General features: G+C 40.2%; 1 protein-coding gene across 1 annotated transcript; it reads left to right on the top strand.

The window, feature by feature from the left end:
• The first annotated feature begins 27 nt into the window (after nt 1-27).
• lrrc75a (leucine rich repeat containing 75A) lies at nt 28-26,733 on the top strand. Its single transcript, XM_077611911.1, has 5 exons — nt 28-1,012; nt 6,942-7,070; nt 13,772-13,884; nt 21,610-21,883; nt 22,720-26,733. Exons 1-5 carry the CDS (start codon nt 764-766, stop codon nt 23,299-23,301), a joined length of 1,347 nt encoding a protein of 448 aa, XP_077468037.1. The 5' UTR covers nt 28-763; the 3' UTR covers nt 23,302-26,733.
• The last annotated feature ends 247 nt before the right edge of the window (nt 26,734-26,980 follow it).

The raw sequence follows: 26,980 nt of genomic DNA, 5'->3' as shown, positions 1-26,980 counted from the left end.
GTTAAAATGGCGATAATCTGGAAACCTGGGGATGCTCCCTTCCTTGAGTCGAGGCAGTGCGGAGCGGAGCGGTGGGGGGCGTGCTACATCCACCCGGAGAATAGCAAAGAGGTTGTCATCCATAATTTCAGTCCCAACCCAAGCAAACAGGCGAGCGAGCGAGCGAGCAGGTACTTCTCCGGTCCTCTCCGGACAGGCGCCATAGCCTCGTCGTCAGTCCTCGCCTATGACACCGACGTAAACATTGCCATGCCCCGCTTGCTGCACTACGACCACGACCACCGCCGTCGCCTCCCTCCTCCGAGCTCCGCTTCGGGACACGGAGCTTCCCAGTCGTGGTGGGTGAGGTAAGCTCAAGCTCGCCGACAGTCGCGACAAGAACACGGAAGGAATTGTAAGAAGGAGACGCGGTGAAGTTGTGTTCGGGACAGGCCAGCCATTGCGGCGTGCTGCGGGGCTGTGACGGTTGCGTGGTGTGGTGAGGTGAGCGGCCATGCTGCAGGCAACATCTTACGACCTCTTCCCCACTTGAGCTGCACGAACCACCTTCTCCTCTTGCGTTCTTGCCCCTTTTCTACTCGACAATGCCATACACACTCGGATTCCATCCAATCTCGTGACTGCCCCCTGCCGCAGAAGCCCCCCAGAGTCATTGTAAAGATGTGATCAACTGCAGAAACTGATGGAAGCGCCCACCGAGCCTGCCTCTGCATGAACGAGCTCCAGGTGGGATCAGAGTTGTTATCACACCTCACGCAGCCCCATGGGGGGCAAACAGACCAAGGGCCACGATGCTGGAGCGCCCAGCCCACAGCACAGCTGGAGGCGAACCCCCACCAAGGAGCGAGGGGATCTGTTTGCGTCCCTCGTGCTGAGGTCGGGGGATAGGCTAAGTCGCGGCGCCACCCCGCCGCCTTACCAGCGGCGAATCGGGATGATACAGGAGATGATGTTGATGGCCAAACAGGGCAAACACGACGAGGCCACGGAGATGCTGAGGACTCTACGTCAGGTAACGCCGCTCTGCTCATCACAGCAGTTTCTCTTTCAACCCTCATACCAGAGTATTTTTGCCCTAATTTGTTAACGGACTTGCCACCATTGACGGTGCTGGACGTCCAATCCGTTTTGACTGGGACGGGCGAATTAACGAATGTTCATTAATGGCATTGAAAGCTGACCATCCACATTCACTTTAAGTCAATTGGACATCTATCTAGTTAATTTTGCGTCACTTTTTTTCCACATCCATTTTAGGGTACCAACAGGTTAGTTTTTGATCATTTCCCAGAGCTGCCAACTTCTCCGTAATATCCGGAGTTTATTCCGGATAAGTAACGCAAATTCTGGAAATCCCCAAATTGTCACTTAAATGTTTTTTGAAGCAACCATTGTGGAAAAGTACCAAATTTCCAATTTAAATGCCTTGAAATTCACACCATCGCTATGGTTTCCGCCATCTTGATTCAACTACACTGTAAACCGGATGAATTCGGTAACACGAGTGCATTGTGAATCATCCGAGTTATGTGTTCTGACAAAGGATTCATCTTGTGTGACTTCAGCGTAGCAATCGATTTGGAATTGATTGGATAAGTAGCCTCTATCACTTTAACATTTTTGTTTTTTCATAAGAGAAGTAAGTATTATTAAGGCTGACTAAACCAAAATATATAAAAATATTTTGTTTTCCACTTTAATATTGAACATAAATTAACTTAAAAAATATTTATTTTCCTTTTGAAATGAAAAACAAATGATTAAAAGACTTTTCCCTTACTAAGTAAAAAAGCTAAAATATTTTTTTTTAGATCTATAAAAAACAATATTTTTCCATGCCTCTCTCCACCAACACACCTGAATCAAATAATCAGGACCGTGATCAAGCTCCTGGACAGCTTGCTGATTAGTTGATTATTTGATCTAGGTGTGGTAGAGGAGGGAGATATGGAAAACATAAACATTTAATTATGAATGCCGCTGTATTTTTAGTGTGGTTTTTTTTGCAGCAGCAGCAAACATTTTTTTCTCCAAATTTGGCTCTTTGAATATTTTGGGTTGCCGACCCCTGCTTTAGTATAATCAGGGATGCCCAAATCTAGTCCCTGGGGACCACTATCCATTCTGTTTTCCATATCTCCCTCCACCAACATGGCTGAATCAAATAACCAGGATTGTTATCCGCTTGCTGATGAGTTGATCATAGTATATGATTCAGGTGTAGTAGAGGAAGGCGACATGGAAAAGACTGGATCGGGGCCCCCCTCGAGGACCAGAGTTGGGCACCCTTGGTATTAGTGATACAAAGTTTATGGACATTTTGCAAGCTGTTGTTGGACTTGCCCATTCAGAAAAATGCTAAAATATGTTTCATAAGGGACTCCTATTCCGATTATGTAGTTGTAGTAGTAATCTACAGAAAAAGAAACTGAGATGCTTTGACTATTTACCGCCTGTGGATTTCTCATAGTTATTATAGATGGGATTAAACAAGGTCATGTCTATATGGGTGTAGCGCCTAATAGTGAGGGCCATGTTGTTCCATTTGTACTCACACAACCATTACACAGAAAGAAAATGGGAAAAAGATGAGCGTAGTCTACGTTGGTTACTAGGTTCCCTTCTACGTTGCCCAGGAACAATAGAGATCAGTGGAGATTTGTGGCTAAGTAGTCACTGATTAATCATGAAGCTGGTCTGTTAGCAGCTAATTAGGAGTCCACCCTCTTAATCACTGCACTGCAGTGAGGATCCAGCAACCATCTGCCTCAAGCATGAAGCATAATACCAGCTTCTGTGGGAAACTACCATAGTGGTGTCAGACTGACACTAACCCAAATATATCAATTCATAAGTATTATTATGAGAAATAAAAATCTACCAAATCTCATCTCATTTTCTGAACTGCTTTATCCTCATTAGGGTCGCGGGGTTGGGGGTGCTTGAGCCTATCTCAGGTGACTCCGGGCCAGAGGCGGGGGACACCCTGAATTGGTGGCCAGTCAATCGCGGGGCACAAGGAGACAAACAACCATTCACGCTCACATTAATGCCTATGGGCAATCTAGAGTGTCCAATCAGCCTACTATTCATGTTTTGGGAATGTGGGAGGAAACCGGAGTACCCGGAGAAAACCCACGCAGGCCTGGGGAAAGCATCTTGTTTTAAATTAACTCATTTTAAATTCGGCGGCTGCGGCCCGGCGGTTGAGTGATTTGCATGTTCTCCTGGGGCCTGTGTGGTTTTTCTCTGGGTACTCCATTTTCTCCCACATTCCTGAAACATACATGGTAGGCTGATTGGACAATCTAAATTGCCCCTAGGTACGAGTGTGGGCCTGAATATTTTTTGGTCTCCTCGTGCCCTGCGATTGGCTGGTTATCAATTCAGGGTGTCCTACGCCTCGTGCCCGAAGTCAGCTGAGCTAGGCTCCGGCACCCCCGCAACCCTCGTGACGATAAAGCGCTTCAGAAAATGGAAGAATTTTAAATCCACAGCAGAATGTTAAACAGAGCCACATGGTTGGACTTCTAGTATCATAGACAGCGCTAAGAGTTCATCTTAACCTGTCCAAACCTTTCATTGGGTTAATTAGATTTTTCTTTCCCAGTCTCGGTTTTTGATTATTAATATACGTGATGTAATTTAGAGTCGAAGGCAACTTTGACTATAATTATTTTATCAATTACCTTAAAAATAAGACATTTTTCAACCTTGCCTAAACCAATCGTTTTACTCCTTTCTGGTCCTAGAAAAGTAAAATGGCAATGTGAACATAGTGCTGTGTTTTTCTGATTGATTCCTTTTGCTATTGGTTTGAGCTTGATGTTAATAATTCATAATGTCTAGGATGAGGACATATTTCAGATGCTGGCTTGTCAACATCCAAGTAATATTGTTAGCTGCTGCAAGTTGCTTGGGCTTCAATATGAAACAATGTAGTGCAAATGTTGACGATCATGAAAAAAAAGAGCATTTGGCAGCTTTGCTTTGTGAATAAATCCTGATTTGTTCAGCCATGTAATCATATTGCCGCAGGGGAATGTTTCTCAAACATTTGTCTGATGAACAAATACACAAATATGGCTCGCAGTTATAGTACAAATGATTGCATGAACCTATTCAAAATACGTACATGGACATGAAATTTGTGTAGGACAATGTGTAATATGGCATTTACATTCACACTACAGTTGGTCCATGTGCACTTGGGATTCTATTCAAGGCCACCTTCATCTCATCTCATTTTCTGCACCGCTTTATCCTCACTAGGGTCGCGGGGGTGCTGGAGCCTATCCCAGCTGACTTTGGGCCAGAGGCGGAGGACACCCTGAATTGGTGGTCAGCCAATCGCAGGGCACAAGGAGACAAACAACCATTCACGCTCACACTCATACCTAGGGGCAATCTAGAGTTTCTAATCAGCCTACCATGCATGTCTTTGGAATGTGGGAGGAAACCGGAGCACCCGGAAAAAACCCACGCAAGCCCGGGGAGAACATGCAAACTCCACACAGATGGACCAACCTGGCTTTGAACCCAGGACCCCAGAGCTGTGAGGCCGACGTGATAACCACTTATCCGCCGGGCCGCCTTCAAGGCCACCTTATAAAATAAAATCAATTTACGGTATTTTACGATCACCATGGCACTCTATATTATGCTGGAACTTTACAGGAAAGATTCAAAGATTTGTAATCATAATGATCTAATATCCTCTACGGTGGATTCGATCGATATTATTAAACCTCGACTGCAGTTGAGTGTTTTACTATGACATTTATTCCTAATCCTATCGAACTAAAATAAAAAATGAAATCCACAACTGCATTTTTCTCCTGTTTACAATACCCAATTGAGATTTTTTAAAAAAAGTCAGCACAAGTGTAAATTTCCTCCTAAACTGTGTTTTGGTAATTTATATACGGATTGTGAATTCTAGCACGATTTGATGGGGTGTAAAATTTGTTGGTACGACGCATAATCACATATGCTAGTCTTAAAATAATGCTGTAATAATAATAACTGCTGTCTTTAATTCCCACACCTCTCACAATTTTAGGTGGTATATAAACATCAGTGAGTCATATGCCTTTTTTTTGGAGACTGTGCAGCTTTCTTCCGTTTTCTCGCTCTGTCTTGAGAGGATGGCGATATTTGTTGTTTACCAACACAGATGTGAACGAGTGTGCTGCACCACTTATGCATAAAGAATGAACAATTGATTTTCTTATAAAATGAGGAGTCTAGACTAGTTCCAGTGCATTTTGCCTGTATTTATACAGACAGCAACTTAGTAAACCAAGCGAAACCAAACAAATACAAAGTTAAACACAGTTAAAAGATTGTTTTTTTTACATCTGTCCACGTGTGATTTAAAATTAAAATCAAAACAACACGCAGGAGGCTTTTTCTGTGGAGCATTTGAGTTTTCAGCACCAATCTTGTCATGTTAATGTAACTTGGCCTTGACTCAAAAAGGATTCTCAACCACTCAGCCAATGCCGCAATAAAGCTACAATAATTATTTGCGTGTATCCGTTCTTTTTCCCTGAGTGTGTTGACTCGCTGACATTTTCTTTTTCCCAATGCCAGCGATGGCCATTTCTTGAGGTGTGAAAATTGAGACAAACTGTTTTTGTCCTTTGGTTAGAGACAAAATATCCATACTGTGATGAATCTTATTTTTGGAGGGCACAACACTATTTCTTTGGTTTATCTGCTTGATGGCATCTATAAGGTTTTTGTTGTTGTTATTCATAAATCTGTGCTCAGTTTTATAAAAGCATCCAACCTAGAACATAATAAAGTAAGAAATTAGATTGACATTTCTAGATTTTGGTACAAACTGCTTTAAAAGTCAAATTGGGCTCATGTGTTACGTACATTGTTATTCATATCTTCTTCCAATATACCCAATATACATTATTGCTGTATCGTAATATTTTTTTTATTAGTTGTGATAATTTAATGTGGGTTATAACCCATGCTGTCCTCACCAGTAATTGTTTTGGCCTACCATGTTACGTTTAAGTGGGACTTATTTGACTCCAAAGATATTCCTACAGGAGTCTTCGATAAGTTAAAGAAAAATGGTTGTCTGCATCCAAAATCAATTTTAGGTGGAATGTGCTAAAGAATATATCTGTGCAGTTTGCATTTTCCCACCTGTGCTTGAAACTTTTTTCTTTTGTGTTTGGCTTTCTTTTCATATTCCAGGAGAAAAAAAAAACGCTCTAAAATGCCCACAGTTGTGAATGCGGTGTGTTATTGTCCTTCAATGTGATCAGCAGTAGAAAATTACTGAATGAATAAATTGATTACTTTGTTGGCCACCAAGGACACTGATGATAACTCAAGGCATAGATTCAAAATGTGGAAAAAAATAAAAATAAAGAACTGTGAGGCCAACGCTCTAACCATTCATCCACTGGGCCGCCCCTGTAAAAGTTGTGCTTAAAAAAAAAGTTCCATCAAATTTATGTGGTATTTTTGCTTGGATTTGTGCATGCTGTGACATGGTTTTCTTTTCATGCTCTGTGACTCGTGAGATTTGCTTACAATGTGCGTAAAGTATATTACATAACTGATGTACAGTTTTCCCTTGATTATCGCATCTTCACTTCTTCGCAATTTTTTTCTGCTATTAATTATTACATTTTTTTCCCCGTTCCTAAAACTGAAAATCCACTAGTAAGCGGAAGCCACTCTTGCGACTAGGACTCAGCACTGAAGGAAAAAAATAGTTATAATAGGGGTGACCCTACTTTGCGATTTTTCGATTATCGCGGCCATGTCTGGTCTACATTAACCGCGATATTTGAGGGATTACTGTATACTTTCTTTGCTATTTGAGGGCTGATTGTGTAGTTATTACTAATACTGTTATGTTTTGTGTTCGGTTTTAATACTGTTAATGTTTTGTTTGTGCACATGTGTAGGACCTGGGCATGGAGTCAACATCTCTGGATGATGTATTATACCGCTATGCCAGCTTCAGAAACCTTGTTGACCCGATCACACATGACCTGATCATCAGCCTGGCACGTTATGTACACTGCCCAAAGACGGTAGGACACACACACAAACACCCTGTGGAGACGTGTATAGTATGCTTCTCAAATATTGCCAATTACACTAAAATCTCCTTTGTACACCCAAATGGGCTAAATTGATTCATTGCTATCAGATGATCTCTTGATTCATTTCGCCTGACGTCATTAGATTAAGGATTTGCTGAAAGTGGTTGTGTCGAAATGTGTGCATTCACGAGGGAATTTCAGTGCATTCTGTTTGTTCATTCATGTAGTTGGAGATTGAGGTAGAGTGAAATAAACCGTGACAGCTTCTCTAATAGATGGAAAATGCAGGAAGGAAGCAAGAGGGATGAAGACAAAGATGGGACTTTACTGTAAAGGCATATTTTCTGTCACTGACGATCTTGTGGCCTTAGATGAAATGTCCCAAATATGTGGACTTACTGACTGTGAGATGATTAAGCCAACCCATAGAGCAGTGGTTCTCTTGCCTGACTTTGGTGGGGGCAGTGCGAGAGGGATTCCTCCTCAATAGCGGTGTGATTGGTGGTGTGAAAGGTTGTCTGTCTCTGTGTGCTCTATGACTGACTGGCGACCAGTCTAGAGTGTACAATCTTAGCTCGATTATCGCGACTTCACTTCTTCACGATTTTTTCTGCTATTAATTATTTAAAAAATATATATATATTTTTAAAGTTCATAAAATGTAAAAATCGATGCTGAAACTCGCAAGCAGAAGCCACTCCCCTGTCTTCAGCTTGCTACTAGGACTCGGCACTGAAGGAAAAAAAAGGTAGTTATAATAGGGGTGACCCTACTACCGCGATTTTTCAATTGTCGCGGCCATGTCTGGTCTACATTAACCGCGATATTCAAGGGATTACTGTAGTCCACCTTTTGAAGTCCGTTGGCTTAGGCTCCAGAATGAATATACATTGTTATCATGGCATTTAAAAAAAATCTGTGTCTCTCAAAGCTATCTTGATTGGAATATTTAGCAATGTTAATTGTATTATTGAATGTGAGTGGAAAATTGTGCATCATAAAGAACATCTTAATGATGTGTGTACGGATGAGGGGATTCAACGGATGGCTGAACAACTGGTTTGGTGACAAAGTGACCTTTTTTCAAGGATGTTCAATTTTTTTTTTTTTACTTGGAGAAGGAATCCGTACTCACCTTTGGCCTCATAGTCGATAGTGAGGAGGTAAGCGATCGATTGTTCACTTTCCCCATACTGAGGTTAATGCGGTCTACTGCTCATCTCTGATGACCTACATTAGGTTAGCAAGAACTGTAACTTGTTTTATATGTCATAAATGTCACAGCTGTTGCTATAGAGGATGTTACGCTCCGCAGAGGCGGAATTAGGTTTGGACCCTTAAGTAGACAACTAAGACTAAGTAGGCGTGTTGGAAGATTTATTTAACTCAAACACACGCAATACGCGAACACAGGAAGGAAGTAACAAAAAGGGGCTGTCAACGAAGATAAAAAAAAAAAAAACTAAGGGCAACTGAAGTGAAAAGCAAGGCGCTGCAAGAGAATCATACAAGTATAACAAATATAAATAAGCCATGCAATCAATACCTGCACTAGGATACAAAAACTGGTATAAATGAAAAACTCAACAAATGAGGCATATGGGAAAAGGCACAAGATTACAAATTGGAAATGGCGATTAGCAAGGCAATATCTCAGCCCCCTTCTCTTGCCTGGCATGTGTTTAAATGCTGTGCTGATGAGCTTGAATGCAGGTGTGATGCCGGAAGCTCCGCCCACTGCTACACACCTGCGCTCCGCTTTGGAAAAACACAAGGCAGCACTATGCAAATCAAACTTTCGTTGTGGTTTCAAATAATAACACATTTTAAATATTAAAAGCAGCCACTTCCTTATCATCAATACAATCGATTTTTGGGGGGAACAGAGATTTTCAGTTCTGTGCTCTACGTCTGTTTTTTGCGAGGAGTTTTAACAACAACATTGAACAACAATTATCTTATTGGCCTCACCTACTTGTGCAGTCAAAGCATTATATATTTTTTTGCTATTTAACAAATGATTGTTAGAGTATGTTGGCTGTTAGGTGAAAAGGCTATTCTTAACACATGAGGCATTTTGCTACACAGAATTTGCACAGCACTATGTGTGGTACCTTGTAAAGCGTACTACTGTCAGCTGAGTTACGTAATATCTGCTATGCTCAGAGTTGTATTTTTGAGCTAACGTGTCACAAAAATGTTCCAAAGCTCTCAAAAGATTGTCCTTGCAAGCGTGGCGTTAAGCACTTTGGTTCACCTCAGCTCAAGTGCTAATGCTTTATCTATCCAAGAAACGGACCAGTATTAAAATGACAGCGGATGAATGACAACTACACTCCAATCAGGTTGCCACATTTGTATAATCACAACAAAAAATATTTCAGTTTTAGCCAGCAGATACATTTGTACATATGATCTCTAAGTACAGCCTGCTCCGTATTAAACTTTCCACTTACAATTTTTTTACTAGCGCTATTCCACCTTGGTTTGTTGAGTTCTTTCCAGTTTTATTAGGTTAAGTTAACTTGTTTTTTATATGGACTTGCTTTTTAAAAATATTCTCAATAAAAAAAACAGGTTGACATAACCTGTGCACGCAACAATCAATTCATCCAAGCAAGTTTGGTTGTATTTACAACACAGCGCTACCTACATTGCGTTGTCACATTTCATTTACTGTCATACAATATCAGTAAATATGTGTGGCACCTTAAATAGAATAGAAGCTGTATGGTATGACGTGTGGAAAATCTTGCATGGACTTTTTTACGGTGTTGCAGTGAACAGCAGCTCATTGTATATTGCACAGTTTATTTCTGCGTGTTAACAAGGAAGATGAAACAAACATCGTAACGTTTCTGTCTGAGCGCTCTGGCGAGGTCATTACAAAGCTATGTTGTTATACATTCCAAACTATTGTTAGCTCCATGACCTGTCGTCCACTAAAAACGTCTACCGAATCAAGCATGCAATTCTCCAAGCGAGAAATCCTGCACACGAGTATGTGTGCAAAAGAATGTATTTTTTGCAAAAACCCACAATCGGATTTTGTGTAATACATTATTCTCTGCTGCTTCTGCTTTGACATTTTCTGAAATTGGGGCTTGTAAGTCCCTCAGTGTGGTAAGCGGGCATTTGCATGTTTAATTTTAGCCCAATCGGCATGTGTTCCCGCACTTTTGTCCAACTTGTCATCATCCATGGGCTATTTTACGCAGTTTGTAGTGCAGCAGTCCACGATTTACAAATTAGGCGCTGCCTGCGGCTCATTGGTCGGTAATCACGCAAGAGTGCATACATTTTAATGTAGCGGCATATGACTTCTCAACTACTTACTATGTTCCATGACCTTTAAAAATATGTACTTCAAGTTAGATCATAATTAAATTTGATAAATAGACTAACATAAATACACTAAGACATGTGCCGAACTGTATTCTATATTAGCAGACTAGCCTGGAGCGTGGAGGCAAAGCTTGGTATTGATGGAGGTACAAAACTGAGGAGTGATGGCGGGAGGTCATTGATCTCTTAATAGTTTAAGAAAGAAGTTTTTTTTTAAATCAATAATGGAAGAAGCCAAGTAATTAAAAATATATGGAAGCAAGTAGGCATACAGACAAAAAGAGGATTTAGAGTGAAGATGTAGGAAAGCACAAGCTCAAATTCTACTCCTGCTGCTTTCATTGATCTTTCTCATTTACTTAAATACCAACTTGTACTTAATGCGGCTTTAATAACACAAGAGCATTTACTCTGAGTGGTGGTAGAAATAGTATTACACAAACATTCACAACATTCAACATTGCCAAATATTCAGTAAATCAAAGGTTGTTCATCTTGCCTTCTTTTCTCTTTTCTGCTTCGTCTCTTTTGCGAACTCCCTCCACTTTTTCTCAGGTGTGAGACGTGCCCATTGGTGTGTAACGCACTGCTGTCATGCACGCTCCACCAAAGATGCACTGTGTGATACCTGGCATTTCAGGGTCTGTACACCAATGACGCAGACATAATTCTCCCTTGAGCCAGGACTAATGACTTCACCAAAATGAGGACATTTTGAAACTGCGCTGGGAAATTTTCCATCTACGTGCACCTGTGAGACCAATAAATTTGTTGATTTTCCCCAGATTTTTATCCCAGAACATTTTTGTTGCCACGCCACACTTAAAACCAGCTGTTGGCAACAATACACTAATGAAAAAATGAGCTGTTAAAATTGATTCAGTCATTCATTTTCTAAATTGTTTTATCCTCAATAGGGGGTGCCGTAGCCTATCCCGGATGACTTCGGCACGAGGCGGGGGACACCCTAAATTGGTGGTCAGCCAATCACAGGGCACGAGGAGAAAAACAACTATTCAGGCTCACACTCATACCTAGGGGCAATTTAGATTGTCCAACTAGCCTACCATACATGCTTTTGGAATGTGGGAGGAAACCAGAGTACCCGGAGAAAACCCACACAGGCCCAGGGAGAACATGCAAACTCCACACAGGTGGACCAACCTGGATTTGAACCCAGGACCCCAGAGCTGTAGGCCGACGTGCTAACCACTCAAGCCGACAGGCCGCCCAACAAAAAACAAACAAATACAAATAATCAATTAATAATAATAATTACAAGTAAATAATCAATAAATAACAACAGTAGTCAACAACATAAATACGTAGGGGAGTCCACAAATACCAATAACAAAGAAACAAATAAAATAATAAATAAAGTCAACACAAATGAATAAAATACAGTATTTAGTAACTAAATTCATGTTGTTGATGCAGGTAGACGTCCAATTCATTTAAACAGGGAGTGAATGCACATCTCTCGCCATTGACGGTGACATGGTTGAACTCCACACAGGTGGATCGAACTGGATTTTAACCCAAGACCCCAGAACTGTGAATCCAACGCGCTGACCACCCAGCCGCCAGGTCGCCCAATTGAAGAATTAGCTTGTCGAATATCATTTTAACCCCATGTGGGTTATTAACCTAGGACATGATAAGGGTGCAAATAGGCATGGAGTGGTGTGGGGAGTGACAAATCTGACGTAGTTAAAAGTAGGCTGATCTGGTGATATCATTAATATGGTAGCGGAAGGAAGGGAGAAATGGATACATTGTTGATGGAGGTAGAGAAATGATTACAAAATGTGAATGTGAAGGCAGTATCTACTGAGCCAGGAGGAATTTTATTATGTGGTAGGAAATTTGATGAGAACCATGAATTGGTTTCCTGTAACCAGAGGGTACGAGAGGGGAAGCCGGCTATTATGCATAACAGTGAAAATAGATGTTATATCTGTGGGAACTGGGCCTGACAGAAAATGATTTGGATTAGTGGAAAATGATTTCAACAAATTGCAGGCAACCAGACAGATTTCAGGTGAGCCAAATGCGAGGTGTGTGGGTTGGTAAAAAATTGAAAGAAGTCGGTCAAAATGAATACTGTGAGAGATGGCTTAAAATGCACGTTAGGTCGAAAATAATTAGAATTGAGATTAAGCCAGAATAATGGAAAGGTAAAAAAAGGCAGTTATTTTTTAGAAGAGCAGGTTCAGTGATGTGAAAATGGTGGACAACGGATTGAAACTGCTTGAAGATGGTGTTGGTGATGAGATGCTTGTGGAAGTGAGAGGCAATTAAAAGGCTTTTGTAGAATATTTTAGATGAAGGGTGAATTGGAGATGATTGGAAATTAGGTCCAATGGCTGTGACTATAGCAATTTTAAGAGATGGAGATATTATACCAGACATGAGTGAAGAATGAATCACGTTACTGATGAAGCAACTGAGGAAATGCAAGTTTTAACAATGCTTGTGGGAAGTGAATCAAGGTGACATTAAGCAGCTTTGAATTTAATTATGAGGTCACTAATAGCTTGGACTAAAGGAGGAGTAAAAGTAGAGAGAGTGGTTTTGAGGGGAACATGCAAGGGACTAGAGTTCATCCCTGGGAGATGTATTTCCGTCACTAGTCAGGCTTTGGTGGATATCTGTTATTTTTAATTTAAAAAAAGGACAGGAATGAATGACAAAAATCTATTTTTATATTATATTTTTAATTACCATATATTAGCAATGTTTTTATATTGATTCAAATTTGGCCAGCTTGTTAACACTTCTTTTCTATGACTTGTCAAATTGTTTATTAACCTTGACTTGACCATTAAACAGGACCTTTAAATCCTAAATGCTACTTTGATTAATTTAATGGCATCCATCTCATCATAAATAAACCTTTGAATGTTGCAAAGCACGAAGCCAGTGGTCTTTAGTGATTCATCAGTCAATCAAAGCTGTGTGAAGCATTGAAATCCCTAGCTTTTGCTGCAATGCGTGTGTATCGTAGCGGACGCACACACTCCCGGCTGACAGATGTATTTGCCAATTATTTGCTCCAATGGTGTGTAGATACTGCTTTTCAAAATCTCTTCTCTCCAGTAATGTCATGTTCTTTATGCCTCACTTCGTCAGTCCTGCGTGAATTAAAGAGCTTACTGACGAGATTTTGATTGACAGCATCACCTTGTTTTTCTTCTAAATGGCAAATAATGCTTCAGAATGGGTTGCGTGACTCAGAAGGCTTACCTTTCTAGCAATGCAATTTCATTCCCAATAAGTGGTTGTCTTGCCTAATTTCCCTGACTTTATTTAAATTAAATTAAATTTCCCCATATTTTCGTTAGGAGGGTGACTCTTTGGGAGCTATGGAGAAGGTTTGTCGTCAACTGACCTATCATCTCAGCCCCCACTCTCAGTGGAGGAGACAAGGTATACTCAAGAGGAAACCTCAGGCCTGGTGAGTACTTTTACGCTGTTATTTTCACATCAATGTTTTCTAACTGACTTCCAGTTTTACACTGATGTGGCTTAAAAGCCGCACTCTTAATTTCGTTTTCTATGTTCACTTAGAAATGTTTACTCTAATATTTTTCTTTTCATTTGCGGAAACCATTCATTTCATAGCGATATATCAATATAAACTTGATTTGGATATCTTTTAAAATTTGACATGGGGTTAGAATAAATATCGTTAATATAAACGGCGCTCAAATATGGGCCTTTACAGAGATTTTATTTCAAATATTTCACCTGTTCTTATACAGTATTTATGTTTACAGTTAATTATTTGAACAACGAATTTGGTAAAGAATACTTTTTTTTATTTGATATTTATTTGTTCTGTAGGCGGCATGGTGGAAGATACAGGAGATATAATCTTTGGATAACATGATTTTATTTTGTTGGTGGTATTTTTTTGTGTAGTGTTTTAAAACCAGTTTGTCACAAGAACAGATGTTGGCCAGTTATGGGCGATTGCTAGAACATTTCAAGCATTAAAAAACATTTCACCTTTTTTTAGTTTTTCTCTTTGTTTGTTTTCATTTCGTTTTCACTCAAAATTCAACTGATATGCCATGTGACTCGCCCGCGACCAGTCCAAGGGGTACTCGGACGTTTCGTCGAAAGACGTTTGGTCCCCGGACGAGAGAGAGAGTTTAATATCTAAATATCAACAGTAAACTCTCTGTCATAATTTGACAGCGAGTGAACCCGGCGACCAAACGTCTGTTCTACCAAACGTCCGTTCTACCAAACGTCCGGTCGACCAAACGTCCGGTCGACCAAACGTCCGGGGACCAAACGTCTTTCGACGAAACGTCCGGTCACGAGTCCAAGGTATGAAAATAACTATGGCCCTAACTTCCATTTGAAGTCAACTTGGATGTGTTTCAGTACACCCACAATCCCAAGAAGGTTAGGTTTTATTGGAGATAGATCTATACTAAACTGATTTCATTCTTTTCTCACTGAAAAATGACTCGTCTCATCACAATATCCTATTTAAAAATGAATTATAAGGCATTAAAATGACATTTTACAGTACTCTACACTCCAGAATTCCTGTGATCTGTCTATCTACATATACGTATATCCTGCATGAAACCCTCAGCCCTGCAAAAAAATGCATTCTGCAGAGAAATGACACTGTGTCAGCATTCACAATATCAGATTTAAAAAAAGAGACAGAGAAAGAGCGTGTTTTTCTATCACGTTAATTTATTCTGCACTGCTCTGCAGGATGTAATTAATTCAGTGTTGCAGGTGTTAGTCAGTGATTGAAACAGTACTCATTTACAATATAGGCAACATGAGATTGTCTTGTCCTTGGGGCACATTTTAATGGATGAACAGCCTATGATCCTAATATGATTTCAGCCCCAACTAACTACTTAATTATCTGGACTAAATACTATGTTATTAATTGCAAAATGTTGTAATAAAACAATGTTAAGTCGCACGGTTTGCAAGTCACAATGACTTCATTGCCATCATTTCCGTAAACTGTCATGGTAACGCGCAATGTAAATGAGAAAAAGAGTGCTGGAATTATGAATTTATTCAAATTTAGTGCTAATTAACTTGAGTGTTGTTAAGTTGACAATGTTAATTGTTTCAAGTTGATGCCCGTTTGTGTCAAGGAGGTCAGTTGTTTGTGTATATATTTCGTCCATGAAAAGAGGAAGAATGTTTTTTGTAAGTACATTGTTAGTTGCAACCCACTGGGTGCAGGTTTTTGTCCTAACCGATCCAGCCCGGACATTTTAACCAATGAGGTTCCTGCTGGAACAAACGGTACTTGATTGCAATCAACTGATTACACTTGCAAGACACCAGATTGGTGAAAAGGTGTCGTCCCTCATCGATTGGACCTGCACCCGCTGTGGCCTTTTGTGAATAGTTTGGAGAACCCTGATTTATGGTCTTTCCTGTCATAGGGGAAACAAACCTGTGCCAAGCTTTCAAGGACACAAAAACACGTCCACAGTACAAAAGCATTCTTTTAATGCCCCTGGGACTGATGTTTACCTCTTGTGGAAAATTGACCCCTTGTTGCTGTATGAATCATACTCTTACACACCTGAGTCTCCTGCTGCTTGACAAAGTAACACCATTATTAGGGAGTAGCAGTCAAGATTATATATATTTCCTAATGAACTATACTTTGAAATGTGTAATATTTATGGTGACTCAACAAGTCCATTTACTTCCTTCTTAAAAAGTGGGTTGCACAAATGTACTTATATCACTTGGTTAGAGTGAATTAAGTACAGCTCACTCAGTTGTTTTTAGTATCATCAAAACGAAACAGAAGGTTGAATAATGCTTAAAGCGGTTTTATTACGTGATATTTATGCTTCTGCAAAAGGTGCAATTGTTTACAAACACCCAGTGCCTCAACTGTTTTACCTTAACTACAGCATAATCCCAGATGTGCACATTCAGTTTATGCCTTGTTTGACTTGAAGCCAGGAGCAAGATCAGTGTTTGCACGTCAGTGTAATGGCATATGTTATGTCAGATGGAAAAAATATTTTCTAACATGATTCGAAAACTGAACAGAGTAGCTGGCAGCATCTAGAAATTCTTCTCGTCAGTCAGGACTCTCCAGTTACTTATCGCTTATGCACACCTGCAAGCAAAGGATATATTCTACACACTTGATTACGAGGAAAATTTTGAGCAAATAATTAGCTCTAGATACGAGAAAAATTTCGAGATGCGAGAAAGCCAGATGGCCATGACATAAGAGGCTGTTAATCATTGTAGCGCACTGTCTTTTTTGCCGCATCTCTTTCGTGTATAACAGATATCTACGAGCACTGAACGATTTCTTCACACGAGTTTTTCCTACACATGGACCAGAAAACGCACAACGCGCATGCGCGGGCAAAAAGAGGGCTTTCTGGGTAATGAAGTATACTTGTGCACACAACACTGATAGCCAATGGCACGCACACACACACACACACACAACACGTTAGAGAAAAACTGAGTTCATTCTTGAATTTTGCACCCAACATATAATGAGCTGTCAGTCCTAAAACAACAAAAAATCTATTGTTGAGTGTTATTAAGTGTCAATCGAGGATTTTATGACTTTTGTTAAGAGTTTTATTTTTTTTTCGGTCTTTGGCAAAATAACTTGTGGCTGAAAAACTATAAACTTCAAAGTTAACTGTTCAATGTTTACATCTATGAATTCCTGGGGCTGTTTTAGCACTTAAGCTCTGGTGTGCCATTCCATTTGATGGGGAACACAAGTCTTAACTTTTGGACAGCTACCACTCCTCTGAACTGGGGCTTAAGACCTGTGTGGCTGTGTGTGTGGAATTTTACATTCTTGTTCGCACACAACTCCTTATATGGACAAAATGAGAGCAATTCCTGATTTGGATCAACTGCAGAAAAAAAAATTCTACTCATTTCTACATGACGTTTCAGGACAATAACAGAAAATATTGCAAAATCTCACTGCTAAAAAATGGTGTTGAACAACTATTGTCATGTTTTAAAGAAACCAATGCAATTTTAACCATAAATTAACTAAGGAATGTATGGTAAATGAGGCACAATGAAGGGAGAAGAAAGTGACAGAGTCCTTGCATCCTTTGTAAACAAACACCAGCTGGTTGCGGGATACATGATCTCGAGGAGACATAGAGGTCACAGCAATCCATCCAGAGCACAAGATCAAGCAGAATTTTGAAATTCACCTTTAAAAGCATTGAGATACTCTATGCGTTTTAATATTACTTTATTGTCACTGTCATCGCGTGGGCGAGGCAGGGTCATCTGCTTTATTGCTCTATAATATTTCTGGACCAGCTATGCCATCCCTTAGTTTGTGGTCCGGTAACTTCGACAATTTTCAATTTGGCCGCTGCTTGTTCAACCTTGGGGGCCCGGCGGATGAGTGGTTAGCGGTTCGGCCTCACAGTTCTGGTGTTCAAGGGTTCGATTCCAGGTCGGTCCTCACTGTGTGGAGTTTGCATGTTCTCCCCGGGTGTGCGTGGGTTTTCTCCAGATACTCTGGTTTCCTCCCACATCCCTAAAACATGGGAAATCAAAATCAAAAGCCTTTATTGTCATTATACACAGCTGCGTATAACGAAATTGGTGGTGCTACTCCACAAAGTGTGTTTTTCCCAGTAAAAACATAAATAAGGGATTTAAAAAGTCACGTCCAGGCAAGGCAAAAGAGTAGGCTGGTTGAACACTTTAAACAGCTAAACACTTTTTTTTACCTAGGTCTACAATGTCTTGTGTGTCTGTCTTCTTACTGCAACCAAGGAAATTTCCCGAATACGAAATGAAATAACGTTCTAATCTAATCTAAATTGCCCCTAAGTATGAGTGTGAGCGTGAATGGTTGTTCCTACCATAGTTAGCTGGAATAGCCTCTACCTAACACTAATATTAATCATCTTTTCTACCTAACGCTGATATTAAGCATCTTTTCTACCTAACGCTAATATTAATCATCTTCTTTACCTGACAGTAATATTAATAATCTTTAATTTCCCCAAACACAGCTCAGTAGGTAATTGGGTTGCAGTTTATTTTGTTGCTGCAGGTGCTCTTCTTGGCAGTGAAATGTTTGCTGATTTCTTGGCAATGGAGCCTTCACACATGTAAAAACACCTGTCACCTCTCCAGTTTGGTGCTCTTCACTCTGAAAAACTGTAGCAAGCTGTTATGGTACAATCTAAGATTTCCATGACTTCTTCAAAATGTTAAAGATGGGTAAAACAAACAAACATTGCTCATATGGTTGTATTTGGGGAGAATCAGGATTAATAAATTCAGGTTTACAACTTGACATTACATTTGATTTCATTGCTGATGGGACGGTTACTAATTTTTCCTACAAGCGGTCTTATCAGGCTCTGATATCCTTAAATTAATTTCTCAAAAGGTCAGGTTGTGAAGGCAATTTTACATGACGTCACCTGCTCCTGCTGCTAAGAGCATTATTACCTCTATTTAGCTGATTCATGCTTACAACAGAACTGTAGACTACTTTGAGAAGATTTAATAAGATTGCCTTTTCTTTCCCACATCAACGGGGATTATTATGCAACATATTTAGAAATGCTATAACAGTAACTTCCTTAATATTTAGTCATTAAGCCCACATGGTGGCTTGTATTTAACTGCAGGCTAAGGCTTTTAGGCTTTTATAAATTCCTGGTGTTTTTTGTGTGTGTGATGTATCTTTATGTATCAAACATTGTTTGTAAAATTGCACCACATTATTGGTGGATTACCGGAGATATTGGAGCGTCTGTAGGTGTTTTGCGGGAAAACATCCTAAATCAGTCTGTCTGTGGGTGTATGTTGTGACAAAATAGCTTCACAAAAACACAGTGTGAAGAATGGAGTGAGGACAAATTGGGAAATGTGGCATAGGGTAAGGCAGGGGTGGCGAACACGCGGCTCTCGAGCCGGATGTGGCTCCTTATATCTTATATTAAACAAGAATTTGGCAGATTTTATTTTTTATGCCGCTTCTGACGTAAGGTGTGGATCTTTGACCCTCACAGTTTAAAATGTTGGCTCTTTGTATCTAACTTCTTTGCCCCCTGGGCTAAGGCTATAGGAGTGGGTCTTTGAAAAGGTAGACCTGTTTGAATCACCACTGATTAAAATGAGGAAAATCTAGTCTTTTATGCATTTATTCAGGTAATTGACTGTCCTTCACCGTCTGAATAGGGAATGGTCTTCAAACATTTTGTTGCCAAGATATAAATGACAGTGCTCAAAAACTGAACATGTGGAGATCTTCAGTAGGAATGTGATTACCAGCAGTTATTTTATAAATTCTTTTGTCAAATGTAAAATGCTCACTAATGAGAAGAGCCAGAATAAGCCTTTATTCATTCCACGAGTAGAAAATTCAATTGGCACTTTCCAATAAGTAGTGCTCATTTGGGATGCATTGGGTGGAATTGTCAGAGTCGAAGCTGCACTTGCACTGACAGTTGAGATTAATTTGGGTCCTCTTGTCACGAATAGCTCTGCAATTTCATTCTATCGATTCATGAGCATGGTCTTGGTATGTAGTTTCTCAACCCATGGCAACAACCTTTGTTGTCAATGCTGATTAAAAGAAATAAAATGACTTTCCTTCGCTTTGATAACTTTCTCAACTCAATATTTAGCATGCAGTTGAAATGGAGTGTTTCCAAAAAACAGTGGTGTGCCGTCAGGGCCTTCAAGGCCTTCTCTGCTGAAATATCTGAATCACAGACTGATGTTAATTATATTTTGTCCATGAATACTTATTACATCATTCCAAATTGTCTGTTGGCTTCCTTTCATTGCCCCTGGTTGCACTGCTTCCAGATGTGTTTTCATATTGAAGCATTTAACCAATCACATTTCAGCCATTATTTGTTGCTAGGGTCAAAAATCTGCCTCAAGGCCTTCACAATCAGTTCTGCAGGCTCTGCTGCATTAAACAAGCGTCGATAAGACTGTTGCTTCAACCAATCAGAATTCGATTTGGTGACACCAAGGCCTTCTCGCAGGCGTAGGGATACGTCATTGCCTTCTCGCAGGCGTAGGGATACGGCTAGTGATAGAGTGGACTAGCCAGAGCCATAAAATAGTTTTTGAGGGTTGGATTGATTGCGTCAGCGATAGAAAAGAAGGAGGAAAGAAAGGAGGATGGATATTGTGTACAGGTAAAAAGGATTTTTGGTGAGTAAAATATGGCTCTATTCCTAAATAATATTTCAATTGTATGAGGTTATTATTGATGATTTTTTATGTGTCGCAGCTGTAGCTGCAGTAGAGGTTTTATAGCCATAAAATAGTTTTTGAGGGTTGGATTGATTCTGTCAGCTGAAGGCGTCGCTAGGAAATTCACGGACCGCCACTGCCAAAAACACAAAAAAGGTACCCACTGTCAAAACTAGAATTTTTTAACAGGTTTTTTTCCAGAGAAAATTATTTTCTGGGGGCTGTTGACCAAGGAATATTTAATGGTACATTTCCCAACCAGAACAAGGTTAATTTAGTTAATTTAGTGTTAGCAAATCATTCAGTCACATCAACTTCTAATACCACATGGTGTTTTATTAGCATCTCAACCTACAATGTTTATTTTTTTTCCTCTTTATGTTCTCTCATATCTATCCTATTTCTATAGTGCTCTTCAGGGTCAAGGATTACTGAGTGGACATTTCAGTCTTTTGGGTTTTGCAAGATATGAAAAGGATTCAGCGCAATCTTTTCATAGAGCAGACCACTAGATCAGCCTTTTGTGCTCAATTCACTTAATTCTCTGGCAAATCCATTTGCCCTATGGGCATGCATTCGCAGACTACATCTTTAAGTGCCACTAAAAAAGCCATTTTTCATCTACAAACTTCAATGGCTCAAAATCCCCTCTGTGTCCAACTGTCAGCATGTACCCACTGTGCCCCATACTGCTTTATTTCTGCTATACTAGCTTACTGTTACCATGAGCAACCAATCCTCAAAGCTACCTATAGATAGTTGAGCTCATCTCAATCTCGTGGTCATGTTTTCTGTGTCCAGACATTTCTGCTATAAACTGTACGCGTTTCATTCAGATAAGGTTTCAATTTATTGATTTATCAAACGGAGGTTGAGTATTACACTCTGGCTATGACCTTTCTCATCTTATGTCATGTTGTCTGTCTGTTTCTAGTCTGAAGGCGGTGTTGTCCTCGCCTCCGCCTAGCGGGGCGCTGGATCTTTCCGGTATCCCTCTGGTAGCCCGTGACATGGAGCGTCTGTGCACGCACCTGCAGCATCACGCTTCCATGGTGGTCAGCTTAGAGTTGGGGTTCACTGACCTGACCGATGAGGCTTTCCTCTTACTGCTGCCCACCCTGGCTGCCCTGCCTCACCTGGAGACCCTGGCAATGAATGGAAACCGGCTGACCAGGACCATTTTGAAGGAATTGACTGATGCCTTGAAGGTTACTTCCGTGCTCTCATTGATGTCTTAGGTTACTTTAACATGAAAATCCTGTGACGCAATTAGTGGCGGTCTCAGTGTGGATTTTATGGACTTCCGATACCTTGTCCTGATTAGATCCGATTGATTTAAGATCATTTCTTCCCAATTGACATACAAGAATATAATGAATTATCGTGACCGGACGTTTGGTCGCCGGACTTTTGGTCGCCGGACGTTTGGTCGCCCGGACCCAAACAACCGGCGACCAAACAAGGTAAAACAACACGGTCTACGCATCAATCAAAGCCAACAATGGCCTTGAGCAGTTTCACTGAGCGGACGTGTGAGTGTATAAGAGTTTGTATGTACATGAGTTGTCCCCTTAGGAAGGGACGTCAGTCAGGGTCTTAACAAGTTCTCTAACAAAACATAATAAAAGTATGGGAAATTTGGAGCTTTTCTTTAGCCTAATAATTAATAGAGCATTAAGTATGACTAAATAATAATTCTCAGTTTGTATTTAGGGAATTTGAGCAACAATTTTAAATGGTAATGATCAATAACCTTCCGGGCGACCAAACGTCCAGTGACTAAAAGTCCGGCGACCAAACGGCCGAGTACCATGAATTATAGGCATGAATGAATTAGTTTCAAGTTATAGCTATGGTCGCTGTGCGGTTTTCTTGGGTTAAGAGAGGGGTAACAGTATATTGTCCATGTTTGTAAACGTGCCATTGAGTATTTCTGGATTTGAAGACATTACATACAATGAAATGATCATTTCCACAATGCTACCAATATTGCATAAAGATGTAAGATGAGAAGTACATGATTTTCTGTTTTTTTTTTCTTTAGGATCCTAATAGTTTCCCAAGTGTGACATGGATTGATCTGGGAAACAATGTGGATATCTTCTCCCTGCCGCAACCTTTCCTGGTCAGCCTGCGGAAGCGCTGTCCTAAGCAAGGCAACCTGCCCACCATCTTGGAGTTTGGCGAGAGTCAGGCCAGCGAGCCCAACGAGAGACTGCGTGGGCTCGCCGAAGATGACGAGACCGACGACACCAACAGGACGGAAAGCATGGGAGAACTGCGATCCGAGGTGGAAGACGATCTGGAGATTGAGGAGATGATGGAAGAGCTGCTGGACTTTGACAGGGAGGCGCAAGGGAAGGAGGACGAAGACGAGAGCATGTGGACCGTTGAGGAGCAGAGAAAGGCGAGGAGGAGGAGGAGGACGCAAGAGGAAGAATTCCAGAGGAAACAGAGGGCGGGTCAGATGGCGGTGATGGCGCAGGACGAGGACGACACGCAGAGTCGTTCCTCCCCGCTGTCTTGCTCCAGCCAGTCACAGCACTCGTCCGTGGCCGCCGAGCCAATGAGGGCAGAGGAGGATGACTTTGACAATGTGACTGACCAATCAGAGCACTTGACCTGATGATCGCTGCTCCTTTATCCTCTCCGCTTAGAGGATTTCTCCTGCTGTCAAAGTACACGTGGAAGGAGGTAAGAGAAGACTTCCTCCCCGATTGAACAGGTCAGATCAAGGGTCTGTCACTTTTTCGAAAGCCTAATCATACCAATCCATAAAACCACTGAATAGTGAATAAGCTTTCTAGTGTTGGTCCCCCCGTTCAGGGCTCGAGTCAGGACCTTCTTCTAAAGTCATATTACCTCCACGTGCCTGTAACCTGTACCACTAAAGGTTAATAAGCGCCTGTGATGAGAAGTATACATAAGCATGTCAGGGTTTGCAAACAAAGAACTGTTTAAAGAGCCACCCATATTTAAACCAATGATAACCAGCTAGCTACGTTTGGAAGGTTGAAAAGAATCCAAATGAAGTCCGTAGACTTTGCTTAGTTGCTCCTGATCAAATGAATGTGTTTATGTAAGCCAAAAAATGAGGAGTGTAACACAGTAAGAAGAAAGATAGGATCGCCTCTCCTGGGTAGATGGTGTATATTGGCATTTAGTTATAATCACATTCTCTGAAGTGGAAGAAATTGATTTTTGCTCCCACTTTGTCTTTGTTCAATTATTATCAAATCAATGAATAGCTTTAAGAAACCATGTGGGCTGGTGTTAGACTTGTATGGTCATTTTGGAGTCTTTTTTTACACTACAAGTAGCTGTGGACTTAAATGGTGATTAGTTCATGTCCAGAATGACGCTGCATTTGCTCATTCTAATGTTTTCCAATATTAAAACATGTAAACACAAGCTGCGACACACTTAGCAAAACTAGGGAAATTTAGTGAGGTGTTTATTTTATACATGAAAAAAAATCCTAATTGTGACTAGTCGATTTTTTTTCTATTGTAGCAAAATCTGTGACACATTTGGAAGGAAAATGCATTTGCGGGACGAGCAGCAAAACTAAAAAGTGAACAAAATGTAAAAGGTGCCAAATTCGTACACTGCTTGGCTCATTTTAGTGAAAGGAAAGTGGTTATTTATTAATAGCTATACTCAAAATACTCAACAGTATGAATGAAATGATCAAAACAATTGGTTTCATTCAGAAATATTGCTATATTTGTGTTTTAAGTCATCGTATGTGAGGTTTAATTGTGCATATTATCAGATTCACAAACTATTAAACTCCATTTACATGTTGTTGTTTTTAACCTTGTGCTCAATCATTCATGAGCTCTTGAGGTTGTTAGAGCAGGGAAACAACTCAAACTGCCAAAAACTGCCACGATAGGCATATTGTATATCTTAGATTTGTAGCACTGTCAAGATATAATGAAAACAATGCCTTTTTTACAGACTGTGGTTTTACATATCTAATGTGACTATATTAAAATGCTACCAGCAGAGTTTCCATCCCCTACTAGCATCACAAGTTGATGTGCAGAGAAATGGGAAATCACAAAACCAACTCAATAAATCAAAAGCAGTCATTTTAAATTCTTAGAGGGAAGCGGATGTACTGATAAATTTAAAACTTTTCATGTGACGGAGTATGTGAAGGCCAGAGAATTGTCAGCTGTAACTAACCAAAAGTCTTGCATGGCATGCTATGAATTTCCACAGAGTATAAATGCAAAAATTCCAATACTTTCAACAAAGTTTGTAGTGGTGACCAATGTTCCCTCTAATTTTTTGTTTGTCTGGGCAGAAAGACAACCTCCCTGAGCACACTGAGTACCGGTGTGAGCAACATCATCATTGCTCGCTATGGGCACACACCAGTATCACACCTGCCATAAGCAGGTGCATGTCTACTACACATAAATTATTTAGTAATAATAAAATGTAATGATTAATATCTATGAATGGGCGGCCCGGCGGATGAGTGGTTTGCGCGTCGTCCGCAGCAAAAAAAAAAATTGGGATTTTATTTTGTGCGCTCCATATGATTTGCTGTGCGCAGAGAAGACGAGAGTAGTGCGCAATTGCGCACGCACGCATTTTAGAGGGAACATTGGTGGTGACAAATCAATGATTTCCATAAAGTTCCGTTTTATAATGGACTTTATAAACTGTACAATATCAGTGCTGTACTTGAATCTATCTGCAACTAATCTTCCCTTTATACATTGGAAAAGCAACTATTTCCAACCATGTGTTTTCCAATGAGCCCTTTAAACTGTGTTATTTATTATTTGTATTACACCCAGATTTTAGGCACAGCTGACTGTGAACAAGCAACATCTTTTGCACCACTGCATGATTATTAATCATCTTTAAGAAATTTGAGAATCCTCTCCTTTGTTTTAATTAAAATCTGATGAACATATATTAGATTTTAGAGGTTGATTTAGAATGGAGCCATTCCATATTTTTCCCCACTGCTTAATCTGAATCTCCCAGACTGGTGATACTCCCTAATACATGTGTACCTGTGAAAAGGCGCTTATTTCTTGACTATTGGTCAATGCATTTGGCAGTGTTTAAATCCAATTTCAAAAGGCATACTGAATGATTGTTTTTAACCTGTATAAGCAACTTTAGAGACTCTTCTCAGGTTTACTGTTGCTTTGTATCTATGGGCGAGGCAGTTCAGTAATTTCACCTTTATGCGACTGTCAATCAAATATTGACATTTTGTGTCAAAAATCTGTATTTATTTGAATGGCTTGATCCATAAGAAAACATATGAGAGTGTATTGGAGTTCCCTCTAAATTTGGAGTCCAGTGCCTTGCTCAAGGATTCCGCAGCCGTGCTTATGTAGCGAAGTGACCTCTGTATAGTTAAGCGTTTCCCAGATGTAAATCTTCAATCCAGGATTACAATAACTTTTTGATGCTGACCAGTGCTTACATCACGCATATTTTTCCCTTTGACAATTTGCTCACTTGTTTTGCAAAAGTAGCTCGAAGCACTTTAATTACGTCACTGCTCATCAACCTTCGGCAAAATGACTAGACTACTTTACCTCAAATGTATATAATCCGAGAATGTAGGTTTGATTTATGGAATAGGTCGGGGGCTCACTCTGTGCTTTTGGTGCAACTGCACAATCTAAAGAGATCTAATATATGTAGAGCTTTGTTAAAAACTGTTTTTCTCATTTTATTTGCCATGGACCTTGGTGTAATGCTTGGGTCTCATTAGATTGTGCAAGAACCTAATACATTGTGTAAGAGCAACCTTAATTTGTTTGTTAAGGAATTGCCATGAAATATTGCCCCATCCTTTGCACTTCTCTCAGTGTATTTTCACAATCTACCATATATATACTGTACTTCTGCTAGCTGAACTATACAGCTTTCCTCTTTCCACTGCTTTGTGTTCCTGAATTTTGGGGCCACATTTGACATCTACTGGAAAACATGCTATGTACTATTATTAATAGGTATAATTGTTACTCAATGGATCTTACAAATAAATGACAATAAAATAATGCCTCGTATCGTATCAATGTTGAGTTGTCCCATTTTTCACCAATTAAGGAGTTGTTGTTTTGAAAATTGACTTTTGCGCAATGCAAGTTGTTTATCCTTATTAGCATGCAGGTCGGTCCACCTGTGTGGTGTTTGCATGTTCTCCCTGCGCCTGCGTGGGTTTTCTCTGGGTTCTCCGGTTCCCTCATTCCACATTCCATAGACATGCATGGAAGGCTGATTGGACACTCTAAATTGCCCCTAGGTATGAGGGTGTGAGT

Source organism: Stigmatopora argus, chromosome 10 (genome assembly GCF_051989625.1).
Source record: "Stigmatopora argus isolate UIUO_Sarg chromosome 10, RoL_Sarg_1.0, whole genome shotgun sequence".
NCBI lineage: Eukaryota > Metazoa > Chordata > Actinopteri > Syngnathiformes > Syngnathidae > Stigmatopora > Stigmatopora argus.
This window is presented reverse-complemented; position numbering and strand designations above follow the sequence as displayed.